This window comes from Bufo gargarizans, chromosome 5 (genome assembly GCF_014858855.1).
Source record: "Bufo gargarizans isolate SCDJY-AF-19 chromosome 5, ASM1485885v1, whole genome shotgun sequence".
Classification (NCBI taxonomy): domain Eukaryota; kingdom Metazoa; phylum Chordata; class Amphibia; order Anura; family Bufonidae; genus Bufo; species Bufo gargarizans.
The window spans coordinates 235,859,669-235,885,724 of NC_058084.1; the positions used below are offsets into that span (position 1 = coordinate 235,859,669).

At 46.2% G+C, this 26,056-nt stretch overlaps 1 protein-coding gene across 1 annotated transcript in view; it reads left to right on the forward strand.

Moving 5' to 3' along the window:
• Nucleotides 1-366: 366 nt before the first annotated feature.
• Nucleotides 367-26,056, forward strand: part of PDIA4 (protein disulfide isomerase family A member 4) — a 226,470-nt gene continuing 200,780 nt past the window's right edge. Inside the window, exon 1 of the mRNA XM_044292831.1 lies at nt 367-620. Within this exon, the coding sequence (XP_044148766.1) occupies nt 539-620 (82 nt within the window). The 5' untranslated portion in view covers nt 367-538. The remainder of the gene's footprint in view (nt 621-26,056) is intronic.

Sequence of the window (26,056 nt, forward strand, 5' to 3'; positions counted from 1 at the left end):
TGTTAACATGGCCATGGCATGTCCACCATTCACCACAGGCAATTTGTTTCTCCAATCCCCGCCTATACATGCAGCTCCTGCATCTCACTGGCTGGAATACTTGCTTCAGCTTTCTGGATTGGCGCTGTAGACACCATATAATAAAGTTACAGTAATCATTTGGCTTGATAAAATACATGCCCCATGTTGTCTAGCATTGGCCCTGGCTGCAGTCCGTGCTACTGGGCTCCCTTCCAGCAGGCTGGCACAAGGCTCCAGGTGCTGCCCTCCTCCATGAGATTGCAGCCAATGCGGAAGTGCCTAGTCTGTTACGCAGTGCCCTCCCTCCCCAGTTTCCCTGCTCTGTGTAGAAGTGGCAGTGTACTATTGGCGGCTGAGAGGCCAGCCAATGACAGGCTAGCACGCTGCCCCTGCCTGGACCTGAGCTACATGGAGCCGCCGTGCATTCTGTAAAAGAGGCTGAGCGTGTGCCCAGCCGGCAGTGAATGGTCAGCTTCCTTGCGTGTGCTGAGCGATATCTGTGGAGCTATAGACTGTCATGGGCTGTGAGAAATTCTGGGGGCCACTGCTCTTCCTTACGATGACACTTCTAATAGTGTCTTGTGAGGAGGATAGACAAGGTAAGGCGTTCACTGCACCATGTACTGGACGAGCAGTTCCTATGCTAACTTTGTATTTGTTTTTTTGCTTGACTAAGGCCCTGTTCAAATGCAAAGAAATCCAGCATGTATTCTGCGGGGTTCTGCCATGGGTTTTCAGTGTGAATGCTATGGACCCGCTGGTGGTTCAGCCCAATAGAATGGAGCGATACCAAGGGGTGGACGCCCGCTGCAAAACTGCAGGATTTTACCCATGCCAAATTCTGCTGCCAAAATACTGTGTGAACAAGGGTGTCACACAAAGCTTTTTGTGACCGTTTTTTGAGCCAATGCTTGTAGGGGTTCTAGGACAGACGTACAAACTTGTCCTTTACTTTTCATTCCCCTCTGCCACAAAAAAAAAAAACTGCCACAAAAAAGCTGTGTGTGACTGAAGCCTCAAAGGTGCAGTAGATGGGACCAGTAGAACATCACCCATCATGTAGCGGTACTCAGAATCAGAAAGCGGTTAATAAACTAGTTGTCAGGTGTCATGGCTTTAAAAATCCAGCAGTTACATCTTTTGCTTTTCATTTGTTGCGGTTGCAGCGAACATACAGTATAACCCCATTCATCCTCACGGCAGCTGACTGGTACCCAGAGAACAGTCCACCTGGTACGCTGGTACCATGCGCTGTGTGTGTGCATATATATGTATGCTAGACTCCTTTCCACTGAGCGAGAAGTAAGGCCTAGTTCACACAAACTTTTTTTTGCGAGTGTACGGGCCATTTTTTTGTGTTCCGTATACGGAACCATTCATTTCAATGGTTCTGCAACAAAAAAAGTTATGTGTTCCGTATGCATTCCGTTTCCGTTTTTTCCGTTCCGTTGAAAGATAGTTTGTCCTATATTTGGCCGTAAAATCACGGGTCGTGGCTCCATTCAAGTCAATGGGTAAGCAAAAAAAAAACGGAACACATACGGAAATGCATCCGTATGGCTTCCGTTTCCGTTCAGTTTTTTCTGAACCATCTATTGAAGATGTTATGGCCAGAACAATTTCTTCTATGTAATTACTGTATACTGTACATGGCATACGGAAAGGAAACGGAAACGCAACGGAACAACGGATCCGTGGAAAACGGACCGTAAAAAACAATAAAAGCCATACGGTCGTGTGAACTAGGCCTAAGGAACAGATGGGAATAGAAGGGCACCTTCACATGTGGCAGAAAATTCTGCGACTGAAAATCCGTTCCACTCATCTTAATGGAGCTTGCAGAAATCCATGTGCTTGCTTCTCCATTCAAATGAATAGAACTGATTTTCATTTGTGGAATTTTCCTCCACCAAACCTGCCGCGTGCAAAGGCACCCTAACTGCAGGAGTAGAGTACACTCAGTTAGGCCTCATGCACACGACCGTTGTGTGCTTCCGTGGCCGTTGTGCCGTTTTCCGTTTTTTTTTCGTGGACCCATTGATTTTCAATGGGTCCGTGGAAAAATCTGAAAATGCACCGTTTTGCAGCCGAGGCCGTGATCCGTGTATCCTGTCCGTCAAAATAATATGACCTGTCCGTCAAAAAAATATGACAACGGTTCACGGACCCATTCAAGTCAATGGGTCCGTGAAAGAACACGGATGCACACAAGATTGGCGTCCGTGATCCGTGGCCGTAGGTTGCTTTCATACAGACAGATCCGAAGATCCGTCTGCATAAAAGCTTTTTCAGATCTAAGTTTTCACTTCGTGAAAACTCATATCCGACAGTATATTCTAACACAGAGGCGTTCCCATGGTGATGGGGACGCTTCTAGTTAGAATACACTACAAACTTTGTACAAGACTGCCCCCTGCTGCCTGGCAGCACCCGATCTCTTACAGGGGGATATAATAGCACAATTAACCCGTCAGGTGCGGCACCTGAAGGGGTTATTTGTACTATCATATCCCCCTGTAAGAGATCAGGGCTGCCAGGCAGCAGGGGGCAGACCCCCCCCCCCCCCCACCAGTTTGAATATCGTTGGTGGCACAGTGTGCGCCCCCCATCGGGCCCCCCTTCCTCCCTCTAGTGTAATAAATCGTTGGTGGCACAGTGTGCGCCCCCCATCGGCCCCCCTTCCTCCCTCTATTGTTATAAATCGTTGGTGGCACAGTGTGCGCCCCCCATCGGGCCCCCCCTTCCTCCCTCTATTGTTATAAATCGTTGGTGGCACAGTGTGCACCCCCCATCGGCCCCCCTCCCTCCCTCTATTGTTATAAATCGTTGGTGGCACAGTGTGCGCCCCCCATCGGCCCCCCTCCCTCTATAGCAGTAACAACATTGGTGGCAGTGTGCGCGGCCTCCCATTCCCCCCCCCCCCATCATTGGTGGCAGCAGAGTTCCGATCGGAGTCCCAGGTTGCCATGGTTACTTAGCAATAGTACAACAGTAGAAGATTCATACTTACCTGCTTGCTGCTGCGATGTCTGTGACCGGCCGGGAGCTCCTCCTACTGGTAAGTGACAGTTCTTTAGCAATGCGCCGCACAGACCTTTCACTTACCAGTAGGTGGAGCTCCCGGCCGGACACAGACATCGCAGCAGCAAGCAGGTAACTATGAGTCTTCTACTATTGTACTATTGCTAAGTAACCATGGCAACCAGGACTGCAGTAGCGTCCTGGTTGCCATGGTTACCGATCAGAGCCCCAGCGATTAAACTGGGACTCCGATCGGAACTCCGCTGCCACCAATGATCGGGGGGGGGGGAGATGGGAGGCCGCACACTGCCACCAATGTTGTTACTGCTATAGAGGGAGGGGGGGCCGATGGTGGGTGCACACTGTGCCACCAACGATTTATTACAATAGAGGGAGGGAGGGGGGGGCGCACACTGTGCCACCAACGATTTATTACAATAGAGGGAGGGAGGGGGGGGGGGCGATGGGGGGCGCACACTGTGCCACCAACGATTTATTACAATAGAGGGAGGGAGGGAGGGAGGGGGGGGGGGCCGCACTGGCCACCAATGATATTCAAACTGGAGGGAGGGGGTCTGCCCCCTGCTGCCTGGCAGCCCTGATCTCTTACAGGGGGCTATGATAGTACAATTAACCCCTTCAGGTGCGGCACCTGAGGAGTTAATTGTGCTGATCACCGCCCCCTGTAAGAGATCGGGTGCTGCCAGGCAACAGGGGGCAGTCATGTACACAGTTTTTCAGTATATTCTAACCTGAAGCGTCCCCATCACCATGGGAACGCCTTTGTGTTAGAATATACTGTCGGATCTGAGTTTCACGATGTAGCTCATATCCGACAGTATATTCTAACATAGAGGTGTTCCCATGGTGATGGGGACGCTTCAAGTTATGTTCGGGTGTCCGCCTGGCCGTGCGGAGGCAAGCGGATCCGTCCAGACTTACAATGTAAGGCTACTTTCACACTTGCGCTTGATCGGATCCGTTCTGAACGGATCCGATCATATTAATGCAGACGGAGGCTCCGTTCAGTACGGATCCGTCTGCATTAATAACTTAGAAAAATTTCTAAGTGCGAAAGTAGCCTGAGCGGATCCGTTCAGACTTTCAATGTAAAGTCAATAGGGGACGGATCCGCTTGAAGATTGAGCCATATAGTGTCATCTTCAAGCAGATCTGTTCCCATTGACTTACATTGTAAGTCTGAACGGATCCGCTCGCCTCCGCACGGCCAGGCGGACAGCTGAACGCTGCAAGCAGCGTTCAGCTGTCCGCCTGGCCGTGCGGAGGCGAGCGGAGCGGAGGCTGAACGCCGCCAGACTGATGCAGTCTGAGCGGATCCGCTCCATTCAGACTGCATCAGGGCTGGACGGAGGCGTTCTGCTCCGCTCGTGAGCTCCTTCAAACGGAGCTCATGAGCGGACCGACGAACGCAAGTGTGAAAGTAGCCTAAGTCAATAGGGACGGATCCGTTTGAAGATGACACACTGTGCCTCAATTTTCAAACGGATCCGTCCCCCATTGACTTTCAATGTAAAGTCTGGACGGATCCGTCTGAGGCTACTTTCACACTTAATGTTTTAACAATATAATGCAGACGGATCCGCTCTGAACGGAGCCACCGTCTGCATTATATGAACGCAAGTGTGAAAGTAAAGGGACTCCTGACTTTACATTGAAAGTCAATGGGGACGGATCCGTTTGCAATTGCACCATATTGTGTCAACGTCAAACGGATCCGTCCCCATTGACTTGCATTGTAAGTCAGGACGGATCCGTTTGGCTCCGCACGGCCAGGCGGACACCAAAACGAGTTTTTTTTCATGTCCGTGGATCCTCCAAAAATCAAGGAAGACCCACGGACGAAAAAACGGTCACGGATCACGGACACACTAACCCCGTTTTTGCGGACCGTGAAAATAAACTGTCGTGTGCATGAGGCCTTAGGCTGTGGTCTGTAACGATCGAAACACATAGATGCTGTATATTTAAGGGCTTAATCCATAAAAAGAATATGGCACTTCAAAAGAAGTATCAAATATTGTTATTATTATTATTATTATTATTATTATTATTAATAACCACTTCAACCCCCCTAGCTGAAACACCCTTAATGACCAGGCCACTTTTTACACTTGTGCACTACACTACTTTCACGGTTTATTGCTCGGTCATGCAACTTTCCACACAAATTAATTTTACCTCCTTTTCTTCTCACTAATAGAGCTTTCATTTGGTGGTATTTCATTGCTGCTGACATTTTTTATTAATTGAAATGTAATGAAATTTTTGCAAAAAAAATACATTTTTCACTTTCAGTTGTAAAATTTTTCAAACATCCATATATAAATCTTTCGCTAAATTTATTATTCTACATGTCTTGGGTAAAAGTTATAGCATTTACAAACTATGGTACAAAAATGTGAATTTCCGCTTTTTGAAGCAGCTCTGACTTTCTGAGCACCTGTCATGTTTCCTGAGGTTCTACAATGCCCAGACAGTAGAAAACCCCCACAAATGACCCCATTTCGGAAAGTAGACACCCTAAGGTATTCGCTGATGGGCATAGTGAGTTCATAGAACTTTTTTATTTTTTGTCACAAGTTAGTGGAAAATGAAGTGATGTATTTTTTTTTCCTTTCCTTTAAAAAGTCTCATATTCCACTAACTTGTGACAAAAAATAAAAACTTCCATGAACTCACTATGCCCATCATGAAATACCTTGGAGTGTCTTCTTTCCAAAATGGGGTCACTTGTGGGGTAGTTATACTGGCATTTGAGGGGCCCATATGCGTGAGAAGTAGTTTGAAATCAAAATCTGTAAAAAAAAATGCCCTGTGAAATCCAAAAGGTGCTCTTTGGAATGTGGGCCCCTTTGCCCACCTAGGCTGCAAAAAAGTGTCACACATGTGGTATCGCCGTACTCAGGAGAAGTTGGGGAATGTGTTTTGGGGTGTCATTTTACATATACCCATGCTGGGTGAGAGAAATATATCGGCAAAAGACAACTTTCCCATTTTATTTTTTTTATACAAAGGTGGCATTTGACCAAGATATTTATCTCACCCACCATGAGTATATGTAAAATGACACCCCAAAACACATTCCCCAACTTCTCCTGAGACTCCTCATTTTTAGACATTTGGATCCCAGACTTCTTCTCACGCTTTAGGGCCCCTAAAATTTTTTATTTTTTTTGGCATAAGTCACAAAGTCTCACTTTCCGCTAACTTGGGACAAAAATTTAAATCTTTCATGGACTCAATATGCCCCTCCACGAATACCTTGGGGTGTCTTCTTTCCAAAATGGGGTCATTTGTGGGGTGTTTGTACTGCACTGGCATTTGAGAGTCTCCACAATCATTACATGTATGGCCAGCATTAGGAGTTTCAGCTATTCTCCTTATATTGAGCATACAGGTAATGATAGAGATTATCTCTTATCTCTTATCTCTTATCTCTATCTCTTTTTTTTTTTCATTCAGCCTCTGGGCTGAAAGAAAAAATGAACGGCACAGATTTCTTAATTCGCATCGATCAATGTGGATGAAAAAATCTCTGCCCCAAAAAAAAGAGGGGAAAGGCGTCTGCCAGGACATAGGAGCTCCGCCCAACATCCATACCCACTTAGCTCGTATGCCCTGGCAAACCCGATTTTCTCCATTCACATCAATCGATGTGGATGAATAAATCGTTGCCGGGATTTATATATTTTTTTTTTTATACAAAGTGTTTGCCAAAGCTTATGAACACCGCCACCTCCTCAGCAAACATATCTTTTACTGCAGAGGAGAAATCTCGTCTTGCAGCACCGCATACACCGACTTGTGTGTAATCTGACAGCAGCGGAATGCTTCTGTCAGAATGCACATCAGTGCTGCAGCTAGTCGATCGGTTGGTCCACCTGGAAGGTAGAAGGTAAAAGAAAAAACCAGGCCGCAACGCAATAATTTTGTTAACTTTATAATAACCTTTGAACAGAACATATAAACTTTATTTAACTTTTGGAACTTAACGTTAACTTTTTTGCTTACCGGTGATTTTTTTAAATTTTTATTTTTTTTTTACCTTTTATAGGACAAACCTCTCCTTCCCCATGGGACAATGTGCAAATCGCCCAAATATGTGGCAAGTGCATTATGCACTTTGTCCCTGGTGAAAGGAGAGGTTTGCAGCAGCTGTGTGTGAATTGGCCCTAATAGCCCTGTGTACCTGTCCTGTGAGATGCGATCCCTATGCTAAGTGTACCTGTGTGTGGTACTTCCGGAAACACTCCCCTAAGCATAGTGCAGGGTGGTCAGGGCAGTCAGGACAGAAATAGCGGGTGTCATGCCTTATTCCACTCCTGCTACAAACACAACATCTTTTTCGGGGTGACGGTTGGGTTGAGGTACCAGCAACGACACTGGGGAAATGTCGCTCGTGTAGACGGCTAACTACACTGGTGGATGGGGCCACAGGGGGTTCTCGATGATCTCTTCCTAAAATTTGAGGAAGGATCCTGTTCTCCCAGCCTTACTGTAGAGAACAAAACTATTATACAGAGCCAATTGAATTAAATATACAGACACCTTCTTATACCAGCGTCTGGTGCGTCGGGAAACTAAATACGGAGACATCTGGTCATTGAAGTCCACCCCTCCCATGTGAAGGTTATAGTCGTAGACTGAGAGGGGCTTTTCAATGACACTGGTTGCTCGCTTAATTTGGATTGTTGTGTCTGCGTGAATGGAGGAAAGCATGTAAATGTCACGCTTGTCTCTCCATTTCACTGCGAGCAGTTCTTCGTTACACAAGGCAGCCCTCTCCCCCCTTGCAAGACGAGTGGTAACGAGCCTTTGGGGGAAGCCTGCACGACTAGTTCGCGCGGTGCCGCAACAGCCAATCTGTTCTAGAAACAAATGCCTGAAGAGGGCCACACTTGTGTAGAAATTGTCCACATAAAGATGGTACCCCTTGCCAAATAAGGGTGACACCAAGTCCCAGACTGTCTTCCCACTGCTCCCCAGGTAGTCAGGGCAACAGACCGGCTCCAGGGTCTGATTTTTTTTTCCCCCATAGATCTGTAATTTGTGGGTATAGCCTGTGGCCCTTTCACAGAGCTTATACAATTTGACCCCATACCGGGCGCGCTTGCTTGGGATGTATTGTTTGAAGCCAAGGCACCCGGTAAAATGTATTAGGGACTCGTCTACGCAGATGTTTTGCTCAGGGGTATACAAATCTGCAAATTTGATGTTAAGGTGGTCTATGAGGGGCCGAATTTTGTGGAGCCGGTCAAAAGCTGGATGACCTCTGGGACAGGAGGTGGTGTTGTCGCTAAAGTGCAGGAAACGCAGCATGGCCTCAAATCGTGCCCTGAACATGGCAGCAGAGAACATGGGCATGTGATGAATTGGGTTTGTGGACCAATATGACCGCAATTCATGCTTTTTGGTTAGACCCTTGTTGAGGAGAAGGCCCAGAAAAGTTTTAATTTCGGAAACTTGGACTGGTTTCCACCGGAAAGGCTGGGCATAATAGCTTCCCGGGTTGGCGGTTATAGATTGTGTGGCATACCAGTTTGTTTCTGCCACGACTATGTTCAAGAGCTCCGCAGTCAAGAACAGCTCAAAATTCCAGGACCGAACCGATCTGAGCTGTCTCAACCCGAACTCCAGACTGGGCGGTGAAAGGGGGAACTAATGGTGCGCCTGAAGTTGGGGACTGCCAATCAGGATTTGCCAGCACCTCAGGGATTCTAGGGGGTCTACTGGCCTGTCTGTGCGGTGGCTGCGACGGGGTAACTACTGCACGTGCCACCGTACCAGCTTCAACTGCCCTTCTGGTGCTCGCCACTTCACCATGAACGGCAGTGCTGGTATTAGGTCCAGAGAGGGCTGCGCTGCTGGTGTATGCCTCACCACGTAATCCGACAGCGCCAGCCCCACTCTGCTGCCCTGGAAGCGGATCCTGCGCAACCTGTGCTCTAGCGACACGGGGCCGGCTACGCCTGGTGGTATTAGGGACCTCAACCTCCTTGTCCGAACTTTGTGTCAGACTTCCACTGCTTTCTACAGGTTCATATTTTGACCCACTAAATTTGTCAGATGAGGGTTCCCATTCCTCATCCGACTGGGTCAGAAGCCTGTAGGCCTCTTCAGAAGAATACCCCCTGTTTGACATTTGGGCTACTAAATTTAGGGGTATTCCCTGAGACTACCCAAGAAAAAAAGCAAGCCTGTCTTACAAATGGGAGTCTAGCGAAGTACCAGAGGCCCCTGCGGTTGATAAAAAATATCAAAACTGATTTTTTTATCGCCGCAGTGCTTGTAAAGTGATTGTGCAGTGATAAAAAATAAAAATGTTGTCACTGCGGTGGGGCGGGCGTGGGTGAACGCACGTGGGGGCGACCGATCAGGCCTGATCGGGCAAACACTGCATTTTGGGTGGAGGGCGAACTAAGGTGACACTAATACTATTATAGATCTGACTGTGATCAGTTCTGATCACTTACAGATACTATAAAAGTACAAATGCTGATTAGCGATACGCTAATCAGCGAATAAGTGACTGCGGTGTGGTGGACTGGGCTCTAAACGATCGCTAAACTACCTAACCAAGGGACCTAAACTATACCTAAAACCTAACAGTCAATGCCAGTGAAAAAAAAGTGACAGTTTACACTGATCACTTTTTTTTCCTTTCACTAGGTGATTGACAGGGGTGATCAAGGGGTTAATTGGGGTGCAGGGGGGTGATCTGGGGCTAAGTGTGTGGTGTTTGGTGCTACTCACTGTGATGCCTGCTCCTCTGCTGGAACCAACCGACCAAAAGGACCAGCAGAGGAGCAGGGAAGCCCTTTAACACATTATATTTACAAATATAATGTGTTAGATGACTTGTGATTGGATTTTTAAAAAAATCATCAGCTTGCCAGCCACGATCATTGGCTGGCAAGCTGATGTCGTGACCCCCCTTGGAACAAATGCTGGCCCGCGATGCGCGGGCCGGCTAAGCGCGTCATCTCGCGTCTCGCGAGATGACGCAGCGCTGCGCGACTCTGCCTTGAGCTGCCGCCTCCGGACTGTGATCCTGCGTTAGGCGGTTAAATAAGACCATATTAACCCCTTCAGTACAGAGCCACTTTTCACATTAAAGAGGACCTTTCATGGTTTTCTATTAATTGAGATAAATACCTTTACTTGCTGCCACCCTGCCTGATATATATATATATATATATTTTTTCAAATATCGCTTCTATGCCCCTCTGTGCCCCCCTGTAGTATTCACGCTCAGTATGTTAATACTAAGCATCGGTACAGGGAGGAGGAGACACCAGGGTTTCTCAATGGGCTTCTCCTTCTCCCTGGCTGTGCCGCGATGCAATCACAGCGGAGAGCGTCACAGCCAGGGAGAGAAAAAAAAGCTCACCTTCTCCCTGGCTGTGACACTCTCCGCAGTGATTGGATCACGCTACAGCCAGGGAGGAGTCATTTCCATTGGTACCATTTTCATGTACATAAGACTTTTTGATTGCTTGGTATTAGGGCTGTTTGAATGACAGCCAAGACCCGATGCGGACAGCAGAAGCACGGAGCATTAACATGATTGATAATGCTCCGTGCCTCTCTGTGATCTCTTTACTACGAAATCGCAGTGAGATAAAGTTGTCACCGTGATTTCGTATTAAAGATATCACAGAGGGGCACGGAGCATTATCATTGTCTTGTTACTGCTCCGTGTCTCTGCTGTCCGCATCGGGTCTTGGCTGTCATTCACGCAGCGGATGTCACGCACGGCATCCGCTCGTGTGAAACGGCCCTTACACTTTTTGTGAGGCAAAGTGAAAAAAAAATGGCTGCTTTGGCTTTTTTATATATTTATATATTTTTACAGCATATAATGTGATATTTTTATAGAACAGGTTGTTACAGACGTGACAATACCTAATATGTCTATCATTGTTGTTTTTGTTAAGTTTGAATGTGAATGGCATGACATGATGGTTTGATTAGTACCATTTTGGGCTAAATCTGCCTTTTTGATCGCTTGGTATTACATGTTTTGGCACTGTTTTTATATTGTTTGTTTACGTCGTTCACCTGACATGGTGGATCATGTGATATTTTTACAATGCTGGTCGTTACAGACGCGGCGATATTTAATGTCTCCTTTTTTTCTTTTTCCCTATTTTTATTTATTTATTTATTTATTTTTTTACTTTTATTTTCCCCTTTACACTGTATTGTAATGCACTGGCTGTAAGTTTATTACTCAATGTAATAGCCTTACAGCCTTCCTGCCTGTGAGATCCAGGGGGCTTGATCTCACAGGCTGACAGGGAAGGCATTGGGCTGCCTTCCTGGCCATCAGGTTCCCGTCACAGCAGCGCAGGGACCCGATGGACATCGGGGACCCGTCAGGATACGGCATGTGCCATGGCCAGCACTGACCGCAGTAGTGCGAGGGTTAATGCGCCGGAATCAGTGTTTTCACCGATGCCGATGCATACTGCAGGGGTCCGGCTATCAGTGATTGTCGGGCCCCTGCAGCTGATCGGGCGGGGGCGCAGCTGTACCTGTACAGTGGTGGGATTTCAGACACAGTTCCGTACATGCATGGTGCTGGTATACAGGCAATAAAAATGTTAATATTTTAACCTCTTCAGGACCGCCACACGCAGGATTGCGTCCTGGTGGCAGGCCCTGTTGTTCCTCCTAGACACACTGATTCGTCTTTTCCAAGATTTTGAGCAGAGCCGGCCCGCACATGCACAGTGCTGGCCGGAAATCGTTACATCGGAAGTTCGTCACCAGCCAATGAACATCGCTGGCAGGTTGGTGACTTTTAAAAAATCTAATCAGAAGCCATTTAACACCTTATATTTATAACTATAAGGTGTTAAATGCCTTCTGTGCGCCTCTGCTGGTCCCTTTCGTCGGTTGGTCCCAGCAGAGGAGCACACATCACTGTGAGTACACCAAACACTACACTTAGCCCCAGTTCAGGCCTGATCGGTCGCCCACACGTGCGTTCACCCACGCCCGCCCGCCCCGCCGCAGTGACAAAATGTTTATTTATTTTTTTATCACTGCACAATCGCTTCACAAGCGCTGCGGCAATAAAAAAAATCAGTTTTTTTTATTTTTTATTTATCAATCGCAGCGGCTTCCTGTACTTCGCTAGACTCCCATTTGTAAGACAGGCTTGCTTTTTTTTCTTGGGTAGTCTCTGGGAATACCCCCTAAATTTAGTTGACCAAATGGCAAGTAAGGGGTATTCTTCTGAAGAGGCCTACAGGCTTCTGACCCAGTCGGATGAGGAATGGGAACACTCATCTGACGAATCCAGCGGGTCAGAATACGAACCTGTAGAAAGCAGTGGCAGTCTGACCCAAAGTTCGGACGATGAGGTTGAGGTCCCTGATACCACCAGGCGTACCCGGCCCCGTGTTGCTAGACCACAGGTTGCGCAGGATCCGCTTCAAGGGCAGCAGAGTGGGGCTGGCGCTGTCGGATTACGTGGTGAGGCATACACCAGCATCGCAGCCTATCCTGGACCTAGTATCAGCACTGCCGTAGAACATGGTGAAGTGGCGAGCAGTTGAAGCTGGTACGGTGGCACGTGCATTAGTTCCCCCATCGCAGCCACCGCACAGACAGGCCCGTAGAGTCCGTGAGGTGCTGGCAAACCCTGATTGGCAGCCCCCAACTTCAGCCGCACCAGTAGTTCCCCCTTTCACCGCCCAGTCTGGAGTTCGAGTTGAGATAGATCGGATCGGCACGTTTTTTGTTTTTTCTTAGCTGTTCTTGACTGCGGAGCTCTTGGAATTAGTCGTGGCAGAAACAAACCGGTATGCCACTCAATTTATAGCCGCCAACCCGGGAAGCTTTTATGCCCAGTCTTTCCGGTGGAAACCTGTCCAAGTTTCCGAATTTAAAACTTTTCTGGGCCTTCTCCTCAACATGGTCCTGACAAAAAGCATGAATTGCGGTCATATTGGTCCACAAACCCAATTCATCACATGCCCATGTTCTCTGCTGCCATGTCCAGGACACAATTTGAGACCATCCTGCGTTTCCTGCACTTTAGTGACAATACCACCTCTCATCCCAGAGGCCACCCAGCTTTTGACAGGCTCCACAAAATTCGGCCCCGCATAGACCACCTTAACATCAAATTTGCAGATTTGTATACCCCTGAGCAAAACATCTGCATAGACGAGTCCCTTATACACTTTACCGGGCGCCTTGGCTTCAAACAATACATCCCAAGCAAGCTCGCCCGGTATGGGGTCAAATTGTATAAGCTCTGTGAAAGGGCCACAGGCTATACGCAGAAATTTCGAGTCTAATGAGGGTAAAGATCAGACCCTGGAGCTGGTCGGTTGCCCTGACTACCTGGGGAGCAGTGGGAAGACAATCTGGGACTTGGTGTCACCCTTATTTGTCAAGGGGTACCACCTTTATCTGGACAATTTTTACACAAGTGTGCCCCTCTTCAGGCATTTGTTTTTAGAACAGATTGGCTGCTGTGGCACCAATCTGGGGGAAGCAGTCAGCTTCCCCCAACGGCTCGTTACCACCCGTCTTGCAAGGGGGGAGAGGGCTGCCTTGTGTAACGAAGAACTGCTCGCGGTGAAATGGAGAGACAAGCGTGACGTTTACATGCTGTCCTCCATTCACGCAGACACGACAATCGAAATTGAACGAGCAACTGGAGTAATTGAAAAGTACCTCTGTGTCCACAACTATAATTTGCTCATGGGAGGGGTGGACTTCAATGACCAGATGCTGGCTCCTTATTTACTTTCCCGCAGGACCAGACGCTGGTATAAGAAGGTGTCTGTATATTTTATTCAATTGGCACTGTATAATAGTTTTGTTCTCTACAGTAAGGCTGGTAGAACAAGATCCTTCCTCAAATTTGAGGAAGAGATCATCGAGAACCTCCTGGATTCCGTGGCCCCAACCGTCAGTGTAGTTGGCCGTCTACACGAGCGACATTTCCCCAATGTCGTTGCTGGTACCTCAAACCAAGCGCCACCCCGAAAAAAAGTTGTCTGCAGCAGGAGTGGAATAAGGCATGACACCTGCTATTTCTGTCCTGACTGCCCTGACCACCCTGCCCTATGCTTAGGGGAGTGTTTCCGCAAGTACCACACGCAGGTACACTATTAGTATAGGGATTGCGTCACACAGGACAGGCACAAGGGTCTCTTAGGGCCCTTTCACTCACAGCTGCTGCAAACCTCTTCTTTCACCTGGGACAAAGTGCATAATGTACTTCGCCACATCTCTGGGCGATTTGCACTTTGCACATTGTCCCATGGGGAAGGAGAGGTTTGTCCTATAAAGGTAAAAAAATAAAATCACAGGTAAGCAAAAAAAAGTTAATGTTCCAAAAGTTCAATAAAGTTTTTCAAAGTTAATGTTCTGTTTCAAATGTTATCTAAAGTTAATGTTAATAAATTTATTGCGTTGCGGTCCTTTTTTTTTTTTTTTTTTTTGTTTAGTTTTTTTACCTTCTAGGTGGACCAACCGATCGACCAGCTGCAGCACTGATGTGCATTCTGACAGAAGCATTGGGCTGCTGTCAGATTGCTCAAAAGTCGGTGTATGCGGCGCTGCAAGAGGAGATTTCTCCTCAGCAGTAAAAAAGATACATTTGCCGAGGCTTATGAGCTGAGGGGCGGTGTTCATATGCTTTGGCAAACACTTTGTATATAAAAATATATATATATTCCGGCAATGATTTATTCATCCACATCGATTGATGTGTTTGAAAAAATCGGGTTTGCCATGGTATACGAGCTGAGAGGAGCTCAGCCCAACATCCAAACCCAATATCCTGGCAGACGCATTTCCCCTCCTTTTTTTTTTTTTGGACAGAGATTTTTTTCATCCACATTGATCGATGCGAATGAAGAGATCTGTGCCGTTCATTTTTTCTTTCAGCCCGGAGGCTGAACGGAAAAATATCTAATTACCCTTATGCTCAATATAAGGAGAATAGCAGAAACTCCTAATGCTGGCCATACGTGTAATGATTGCAGAGACCCTCAAATGCCAGGGCAGTACAAACACCCCACAAATGACCCCATTTTGGAAAGAAGACACCCCAAGGTATTCTCTGAGGGGCATATTGAGTCCATGAAAGATTTAACTTTTTGTCCTGAGTTAGCGGAAAGGGAGACTTTGTGAGAAAAAAACTAAAAAAATCAATTTCCGCTAACTTGTGCCCAAAAAAAATCTTCTATGAACTCGCCATGCCCCTCATGGAATACCTTGGGGTGTCATCTTTCCAAAATTGGGTCACATTTGGGGTATTTATACTGCCCTGGCATTTTAGGGCCCCTAAAGCGTGAGAAGTCTGGAATCCAAATGTCTAAAAATGCCCTCCTAAAAGGTACACATTGGAATTTGGGCTCCTTTGCGCACCTAGGCAAAAAAGTGTCACATGTGGTATCGCCGTACTCAGGAGAAGTAGGGCAATGTGTTTTGGGGTGTCTTTTTACATATACCCATTCTGGGTGAGAGAAATATCTCTGTCAAATGACAACTTTGTATTAAAAAATGGGAAAAGTTGTCTTTTAGAGAGATATTTCTCTCACCCAGCATGAGTATATGTAAAAAGACACCCCAAAACATATTGCCCTACTTCTCCTGAGTATGGTGATACCACATGTGACACTTTTTTGCAGCCAAGATGCGCAAAGGGGCCCAATTTCCAATGAGTACTTTCAGGATTTCATAGGGCATTTTTACGCATTTGGATTCCAAACTACTTCTCATGCTTTAGGGCCCCTAAAATGCCAGGGCAGTATAAATACCCCACCTGTGAACCCATTTTGGAAAGAAGACACCCCAAGGTATTCTGTGAGGCATATGGTTAGTTCATGTAAAAAATTTTATTATTTTTTTTTGTCACAAGTTAGTGGAATTTGAGACTTTTTTTTTTTTTTTTTTTTTTTCTTACAATCATTTTTTGCTAACTTGTGACGAAAAATAAAAACTTCCATGAACTCACTATGCCCTCCAGCGAATACCTTTCGGTCTCTACTTTCCGAAATGGGGTCATTTGTGGGGTTTTTCTACTGTTTGGGCATTGTAGAACCTCAGGAAACATGACAGGTGTTCAGAAAGTCAGAGCTGCTTCAAAATGCGGAAATTCACATTTTTGTACCATAGTTTGTAAACGCTATAACTTTTGAGCAAACCAATAAATATACACTTATTGCATTTTTTTATCGAAGACATGTAGAACAATAAATTTAGAGAGAATTTTATATAGAAATGTAGTTTTATATGAAAGATATTACAACTGAAAGTGAAAAATGTAGTTTTTTTTTTGTTTTTGTTTTTTGCAGAAATTTCGGTCAATTTCGATTAATATCAAAAAAAGTTAAAATGTCAGCAGCAATAAAATACCACCAAATAAAAGCTCTATTAGTGAGAAGAAAAGGAGGTAAAATTCATTTGGGTGGTAAATTGTATGACGAGCAATAAACCGTGAAATTAGTGTAGTGCAGAATTGTAAAAAGTGGTCTGGTCATTAAGGGGGTTTAAGCTAGGGGAGCTGAGGTGGTTAATGTACATTGCATTTTTCTCCCTGGTAGTGCCCCTGCTGTATATCCTTGGCCGAAACCCCTTTAATGTAATGATTCTTTGTGGAGATCCTTCTGCAGTGTTTATGGCAATGCATTTCACCCCACACACACACACACACACACACACACACACACACACACACACACACACACACACACACACACACACACACACACACACACACACACACACACATAAAAAAGCTCTATAGAAAATTGTGGCTTTCAGAATATAGCGATGTAAAAAATTGTTTTTCAGTGTTTTTTTTTATTTTTAAATAGTGAATCATAAGAAAGTATGTAATGGCACAATCAAATTTTTTTTTTTTCAACTCCACCTTTTCTGGGAATAATGACATTTTGTCAAGTATCAGCAGCCTGCCTCTCTGAACAGAAGTTTCATACCTTCCAATTCTCCGACGCTCCCGTCCTCTGTGGTGTCTCCATATTCTGGTCTCCGCAATGCTAAAATCAAACACAGCATGACCTTGGTCACAGAGTTGGGCGATATACCGCGGTATTAGGAAACGGCGATATGGCAATATCGCTGTTTCCTAAAAAACACAGTATTTTGTGACGTCATAGAAGCGGTCATGTGCGCTGACCACTTCAAAATCTGCATCAGCGGCTGCATACCACCAGTAAAATTACTGCCAGCAGCGGTTGCCCCCGACTCCTTCTCGCTCCCATAATGAAGTATCCGCCCACCAACATCTGACGTCAGATTCAGATGATGAGCGAGGCCAACGAGCAGCACAGGACAAGAGCGAGCTGAGGAAAGTCTCTCAAGTTACTCCAACTCCCACAGAGTTCACAACTTCACCTGCGAGTGGAGAGAGAGACCATAATATATATTACAGCTGCCTCAACCCGAGTGAATAAAGGTGTAGTGTCTGCCTATGACCGAATGCACACGGCTGTGAGCGGTCCGTGGAACCACGGGCTGGATTCCTGCTGAGAACAGGAGCGCACGGCGTCATTAGTTGCTATGACGCCGTGCGCTCCCTGCTGCCGCCGCAGTACAGTAGTACACTGGTATGATCTATACCAGTGTATTACTGTATTGCGGCGGCAACAGGGAGCGCACGGCGTCATAGCAACCAATGACGTTGGGCGCTCCTGCTCTCAGCAGGAATCCAGCCCGTGTCTCCACGGACCGCTCACGGCCGTGAAAAACGTCCGTGTGCATTCGGCCTATAATGGTGACGATGTATGTCTTCTACTGCGGCCCTGTCTCTGGCCTACTCCTTCCTGCCTGCAAGCTGCACCGCACTACTGCACATTGAAATAGCAGAAATTAGGCTTAATTCATACATCCGTGTTCGGTCAGTGATTTCCATCACTGATTTTGAGCCAAAATCTGGTGCGACGCTAAACACAGAAAAGGTGCAGATCTTTCCCTTATACCTTATGTCTGTGGAGGCTCCAATCATGGTTTTGGCTCACAATCACTGATGGAAATCACTGATCAAAACACTGATGTGTGAATGAAGCCTTAGTGAATGAGGCCTTTGAGTCCCTCTCCCATACATGACATGACCAACAAGAAGACATTACTGTATGGTGGCCAAAAGACATTGTTTTATTGGGGGGCCCCCATATGTCAGTATAATGTCACCTTGTGCCTGCCCCCATATGGTATAACCTATACAGTTTAATGTCTCCTTGTGGGCCCCATACAATTTAATATCTCCTTGCGGCTGCCCCCATACGGTATAACGTCTCCTTGTGGCCAAATGTTTTTTTCTTTTAAATGGGTATTTATCGCGATAAATACCCATCGCGATAAATTTCTTAATATCATTATCATAGGAATATTTTTTATGTCGCCCAGTCCTAGGTCACATTCTTCGCCACAGCCAATGACTTGCTTCAGCCGTACAAGTTGATCTTGGTCTCATCTATCCATAGGATGTTGTTCCAGAACTGTGATGGCTTGTTTAGATGTCGTTTGGCAAGCTCTAATCTGGCCTTCCTGTTTTTGAGGCTCACCAATGGTTTACATCTTGTGGTGAACCCTCTGTATTCACTCTGGTGAAGTCTTCTCTTGATTGTTGACTTTGGCACACAAACACCTACCTCCAGGAGAGTGTTCTTGATCTGGCCAACTGTTGTGAAGGGTGTTTTCTTCACCAGGGAAAGATTTCTTTGGTCATCCACCACAGTTGTTTTCTGGTGTCTTCCGGGTCTTTTGGTGTTGCCGAGCTCACCGATGCGTTCCTTCTTTTTAAGAACGTTCCAAACAGTTGTTTTGGCCACGCCTAATTATTTTTTATTTTTTTGCTATCTCTCTGATGGGTTTGTTTTTTCAACCTAATGATGGCTTGCTTCACTGATAGTGACAGCTCTTTGGATCTCATCTTGAGAGTTGACCGCAACAGATTCCAAATGCAAATAGCACACTTGAAATGAATTCTGGACCTTTTATCTGCTCATTGTAATTGGGATAATGAGGAAATAACACACACCTGGCCAGGGTGGATTTGATTTAAATCACTAGTCAGTAAGGCTTGATTTAAATCATAGTTTTCTACATAAAGACTTATTCTTGCTGGTATAACTTATAATATGCAAGTAGATTTTTAGAATAACAACTGTTCATATTAGCTTGATTAGGTTGATTCTGCATTCATAGGTTTGTAGAAGTTAGGATTAAAGGGAATCTGTCACTAGCAATTTACCAATTTTTTTTTTTTTCATGAATCCATGTTTAACAGAGTACCTTTTTTCCACCTGTCTTGTTCTTTTGATTGTGAGTCTTGTAGTTTCTTCAAAAAATCGATTCTTATGATATGTAAATGATTGCAAGGTACTTCTCACACATTTGGGCCCCTAAATTGCCAGGGCAGTATAACTACGCCACAAGTGACCCCATTTTGGAAAGAAGACACCCCAAGGTATTCCGTGAGGGGTATGGCGAGTTCCTAGAATTTTTTTTTTGTCACAAGTTAGCGGAAAATGATGATTTTTCTTTTTTTTTTTCTTTTTTCCTTACAAAGTCTCATATTCCACTAACTTGCGACAAAAAATAAAAAATTCTAGGAACTCGCCATGCCCCTCACGGAATACCTTGGGGTGTCTTCTTTCCAAAATGGGGTCACTTGTGGTGTAGTTATACTGCCCTGGCAATTTAGGGGCCCATATGTGTGAGAAGTACTTTGCAATCAAAATCTGTAAAAAATGACCGGTGAAATCCAAAAGGTGCACTTTGGAATATGTGCCCCTTTGCCCACCTTGGCAGCAAAAAAGTGTGACACATCTGGTATCGCCGTACTCAGGAGAAGTTGGGGAATGTGTTTTGGGGTGTCATTTTACATATACCCATGCTGGATGAGAGAAATGTCTTTTGCCAAGATAACTTTTCCCATTTTTTTTTTATACAAAGTTGGCATTTGACCAAGATATTTTTCTCACCCAGCATGGGTATATGTAAAATGACACCCCAAAACACATTCCCCAACTTCTCCTGAGTACGGCGATACCAGATGTGTGACACTTTTTTGCTGCCAAGGTGGGCAAAGGGGCACATATTCCAAAGTGCACCTTTTGGATTTCACCGGTCATTTTTTACACATTTTGATTGCAAAGTTCTTCTCACACATTTGGGCCCCTAAATTGCCAGGGCAGTATAACTACGCCACAAGTGACCCCATTTTGGAAAGAAGATACCCCAAGGTATTCCGTGAGGGGCATGGCGAGTTCCTAGAATTTTTTATTTTTTGTCGCAAGTTAGTGGAATATGAGACTTTGTAAGGAAAAAAGAAAAAAAAAGAAAAATAATCATTTTCCGCTAACTTGTGACAAAAAATAAAAAATTCTAGGAACTCGCCGTGCCCCTCACGGAATACCTTGGAGTGTCTTCTTTCCAAAATGGGGTCACTTGTGGCGTAGTTATACTGCCCTGGCAATTTAGGGGCCCAAATGTGTAAGAAGTACCTTGCAATCAAAATCTGTAAAAAATGGCCTGTGAAATCCGAAAGGTGCACTTTGGAATATGTGCCCCTTTGCCCACCTTGGCTGCAAAAAAGTGTCACACATCTGGTATTGCCGTACTCAGGAGAAGTTGGGGAATGTGTTTTGGGGTGCCATTTTACATATAACCATGCTGGGTGAGAGAAATATCTTGGCAAAAGACAACTTTTCCTATTTTTTTATGCAAAGTTGGCATTTGACCAAGATATTTTTCCCGCCCAGCATGGGTATATGTAAAATGACACCCCAAAACACATTGCCCAACTTCTCCTGAGTACGGCGATACCAGATGTGTGACACTTTTTTGCAGCCTAGATGCGCAAAGGGGCCCAAATTCCTTTTAGGAGGGCATTTTTAGACATTTGGATCCCAGACTTCTCACACTTTCGGGCCCCTAAAAAGCCAGGGCAGTATAAATACCCCACATGTGACCCCACTTTGGAAAGAAGACACCCCAAGGTATTCAATGAGGGGCCTGGCGAGTTCCTAGAAATTTTTTATTTTTTGCATAAGTTAGCGGAAATTGATTTTTTTTTTTGGTTTTTTTTCTCACAAAGTCTCACTTTCCGCTAACTTAGGACAAAAATTTCAATCTTTCATGGACTCAATATGCCCCTCACGGAATACCTTGGGGTGTCTTCTTTCCGAAATGGGGTCACATGTGGGGTATTTATACTGCCCTGGCTTTTTAGGGGCCCTAAAGCGTGAGAAGAAGTCTGGAATATAAATGTCTAAAAATGTTTACGCATTTGGATTCCGTGAGGGGTATGGTGAGTTCATGTGAGATTTAATTTTTTGACAGAAGTTAGTAGAATATGAGACTTAGTAAGAAAAAACAAAAACAAACAAAAAATTTCCGCTAACTTGTGCCAAAAAAAATGTCTGAGGGGGGTGATCAATGACAGGGGGGTGATCACCCATATAGACTCCCTGATCACCCCCCTGGTAAGGCTCCATTCAGACGTCCGTATAATTTTTACGGATCCATGGATCGGATCCGCAAAACACATGCGGACGTCTGAATGGAGCCTTACAGGGGGGTTATCAATGACAGGGGGTGATCAGGGTGATCACCCCCCTGTCAATGATCACCCCCCCTGTAAGGCTCCATTCAGACATCCGCATGATTTTTTACGGATCCATGGATACATGGATCGGATCCACAAAACACATGCGGACGTCTGAATGGAGCCTTACAGGGGGGTGATCAATGACAGGGGGTGATCAGGGAGTGTATATGGGTGATCACCCGCCTGTCATTGATCACCCCCCTGTAAGGCTCCATTTAGACATCCATATGCGTTTTGCGGATCCGATCCATGTATCCGTGGATCCGTAAAAATCATACGGACGTCTGAACGGAGCCTGACAGGGGGGTGATCAATGACAGGGGGGTGATCAGGGAGTTTATATGGGGTGATCAGGGGTTTATAAGGGGTTAATAAGTGACGGGGGGGGGGGGGGGTGTAGTGTAGTGTGGTGTTTGGTGCGACTGTACTGACCTACCTGAGTCCTCTGGTGGTCGATCCTAACAAAAGGGACCACCAGAGGACCAGGTAGGAGGTATATTAGACGCTGTTATGAAAACAGCGTCTAATATACCTGTTAGGGGTTAAAAAATTCGGATCTCCAGCCTGCCAGCGAGCGATCGCCGCTGGCAGGCTGGAGATCCACTCACTTACCTTCCGTTCCTGTGAGCGCGCGCGCCTGTGTGCGCGCGTTCACAGGAAATCCCGGCCCTCGCGAGATGACGCATATATGCGTGACTCTGCGCAGGGCCGCCACCTCCGGACCGCAGATCTGCGTTAGGCGGTCCGGAGGTGGTTAAGAAACTACAAGACTCACAATCAAATGAACAAGATGGAAAAAAGATACTCTGTTAATTTGTTAAACATGGATTCATGAAAAAAAAAAATTGGTAAATTGCTAGTGACATATTCCCTTTAAGGTATTTTTCTCAACTCTGTTCATGTTATAACATTTTTGCTGTGAAGAAGAGGTATGTGATCTCTGCTGAGTCAAATTCAGTTTTGAGAACTGCAAAAGTTAAACCAAGCATCTGTGATAATATCTTGTAGGCAGAGAAACTGCCCAATAATCTTACAAAAACCTCTGGAAGAGCATGACATTGTGAATGGATTAATGGAATTTATTTACCACAAAAATTTCACATATAGAAACCTAGAATGTGTCGGCAGATAAGAACCATTTGGCCCATCTAGTCTGCCCAATATACTGAATACTATTAATTGCCCCTGGCCCGATCTTAAATGAAGGATGGCCTTATGCCTATCCCATGCATGCTTAAACTCCTTCACTGTATTTGCAGCTACCACTTCTGCAGGAAGGCTTTTCCATGCATCCACTACTCGGTAAAGTAATACTAGTTTAGTAGCTCTTCTCTGAACACTCTCTCCAAAGTATCGATCTTTCCCCTCACCCATGACTGCACCCAGTGCGACTCAGGACCTCCCATCAGGACAGGAAACCTGAGAAGATAAAAAGGACACACCTCCACCCAACACCAGTTCAGGTTTCCTGTCCTCCGGGATGGGAGTTCCTGAGAAGCAGCACAGCAGATCGCTGCAGGACATACCTTAAGAGGAACCAGCGCTGGGGGGGGGGGTCTGTGGCTTGGCCGTGGGAAGACCTATCCCTGGGGAGCGGTAGTTCTGTGGCCGTGCCGGAAGCCGCTCCCCACAAGTCTGCCTGCTCCCGCACTTGTTACCGGTCCTGCGGGGAGCCGCTGTGGCCGTGTTCAGACGGCTCCCCACGCCGACATGCCCAGGTTAAAGATGGCGCCCGCGCGTCTAAGGCGCTTATGCGCATGCGCGGGGCCGTCCTTCAGGAGGCCGGCTGATGACGTCGGAGGGGGCGGGGCTCTCTCCCGACGCGCAGGACCCGGAAGTGAGGCCGAGGCGTGTCTTTTAAATCTATAAATACGGCAGCAGGTGCAGGCAGCCAGCGGGGCACAGTTTCTTGTGCTGAAGTAGGATCCTGCTGAAGCATGTCGGAACCTACAGAGGGACGCGCTGATCCCCTGGACCCCTTGAGGCCTCCAAGTCCGGTACTGGTCCTAAGGACGGGGAGAGGAAAAATTCACTTGGTGAGAATGTTCCTTTTTTTTTTTTACTAATATGGTGTTTCTGTCTTAGATCCCAAAGCCTCCTAAAAAGTCATCCTCCAAGTCCAAACACAAGGAGTGTGCAGACTGTAAAACGGCTCTATCTGCATCCTATCAGAAGTCTCTGTGCACAGCTTGTATAAACAAGCTGGTAGCGGAACAGTCCAAGACCCTTACAAAATCTATGAAGTCCCTAATCAAAGCGTCCTTCAAGGCGTTCAGTAAAGGCCGTGCCAGATCCCCGGATAAAGCCACAGAATATGATAGTGGGGAAATGGACTCGTCCGATAGTGAAGCCAGAGAATCCGGACAGTTAGATTCCAGTAATTTGGACTCCTCGGACGAGGAATACTCAGGGAAGTCCTTTTTTTCCCCTGATGATACTCAGCCGTTACTGAAAGCGGTCCGAGCGACTATGCAATTGGAGGACATTAAGGAGTCCAGATCGGTTGCGGATCAGGCCTTCCAGGCTTTAGGCCCTAAGAGACATAGAGTTTTTTCTGTACATGAGAGCATGCAGGCGATTATTAAAAAGGAGTGGAAAAATCCAGACAGAAAGTTCTTCATACCTTCTTCGGTTAAAAGAAATTACCCTTACGAAGAAAGTGTCCTCAAGCTGGGATAGGGCCCCTACGGTGGATGCACCAGTCGCCAAGATTGCAAAAAAGTCTGCCCTCCCTTTTGATGATTTAGGTTGTCTCTCGGACCCTTTAGACAAAAAAGCGGATATATATCTTAAACGGGCTTGGGAGACGTCGGCCGCCTGTCTCAGGCCGGCAGTCGCAGCCACTTGGGTTTCCCGGTCGTTGAGACTATGGATTGACCAGCTAGAAACGCACCTTAAAGAAAAAAGGCCTAGAGAAGAGCTCCTAGCCTCTCTCCCCTCCTTCGCAAAAGCAGCCGATTTTTTAACGGATGCCTCCACTGATGTGATGCGCTTTTCCGCCAGAGCCTCTGCTATGACAAACGCGGCTAGACAAGCTATTTGGCTTAGATCCTGGAAGGGTGACCAGGGATCCAAGGCCAGACTCTGTGCCCTTCCGTGTGAGGGCGACAGGTTATTTGGGTCATCTTTAGATGACATCCTGGAGAAGGCCTCTGACAAAAAAAGGGGATTTCCTGTCCCTTGGAAGCCCCCCTTTTTTCGTAGGCCCCAGCAGAGTTTTAGAAGGCAGAGGGGCAAGCCCTATGATAGGAAGGAGAGGGATCGTTTTCAGAGGAAATCTAGCGGCTTCCTTTTTAAAACCCAAGATAAAAAAGATAAGCAGCAATGACGCCAGTCTCCAGGTTGGGGGAAGACTTTCATCCTTCCTCCCGGCCTGGTCAGGGGTCACCCAGAACAAATGGGTTTTGGGAGGGATAGCAGAGGGATTCAGACTGGAATTTCTCTCCTACCCCCAAAATGTCTTCACCCGCACTCCAACTCCGAAAGATCCCTTAAAGTCCACAGTGTTAGAGGCAGAGGTTCAGTTGTTATTGGACAAAGGAGTCGTTTGTCAGGTTCCAAAAGAAGAGGAGGGCAGGGGGTATTATTCCCCACTCTTTCTGGTAAGGAAACCCAATGGGACTTTTCGGATGATTTTAAATCTAAAACGTTTGAACAAGTTCCTGAAATACCAAAGATTCCGGATGGAGACGATAAAGACAACTATAGACCTACTATACAAGGACTGCTGGATGGCAAGTGTAGACTTAGAGGATGCTTATTACCACATCCCTATTCATCCCTCCTCCCAAAAGTATTTGAGAACGGCAGTCCAAGTAAAGGGCCAGCTTCTACATCTTCAATACAGGGCCCTCCCGTTTGGGGTCTCACAAGCCCCGAGAATTTTTACAAAGGTTGTGACAATCGGCATTCCTCCGATTGTCCAGGATAGTGTTGGTACCCTATCTGGACGACTTTTTGTTCATAGCCCAGACAAAGGTACAGTTACAGACGGATCTTGTTCTGGTGTGTTCTCTATTGAAAGATCTGGGATGGAAGGTCAATCGAGAAAAATCTTGCCTAACCCCCTCTCAAAATTGCATATTTCTAGGGATGCAGCTGGACTCCACAGCCCAGAAAACGTTCCTTCCTCCAAAGAAGGTAATTTCAACAAAGGAACATGTTTGGATACTTTTGGCAGTATTGGGGCACCTGACGGCCACGATTCCCGCCGTACCGTTTGCTCAGATTCACACAAGATCGTTACAGTGGGATATCTTAAAGATATGGAATGGTCTTCCACAAACGCTAGAGGAAAAATTTCATTTCTCCTCCAGAGCAAGGTATTCCCTCCTATGGTGGACATCCGAGAAAAATCTCTCGACAGGAATGCCCTGGTCCTTC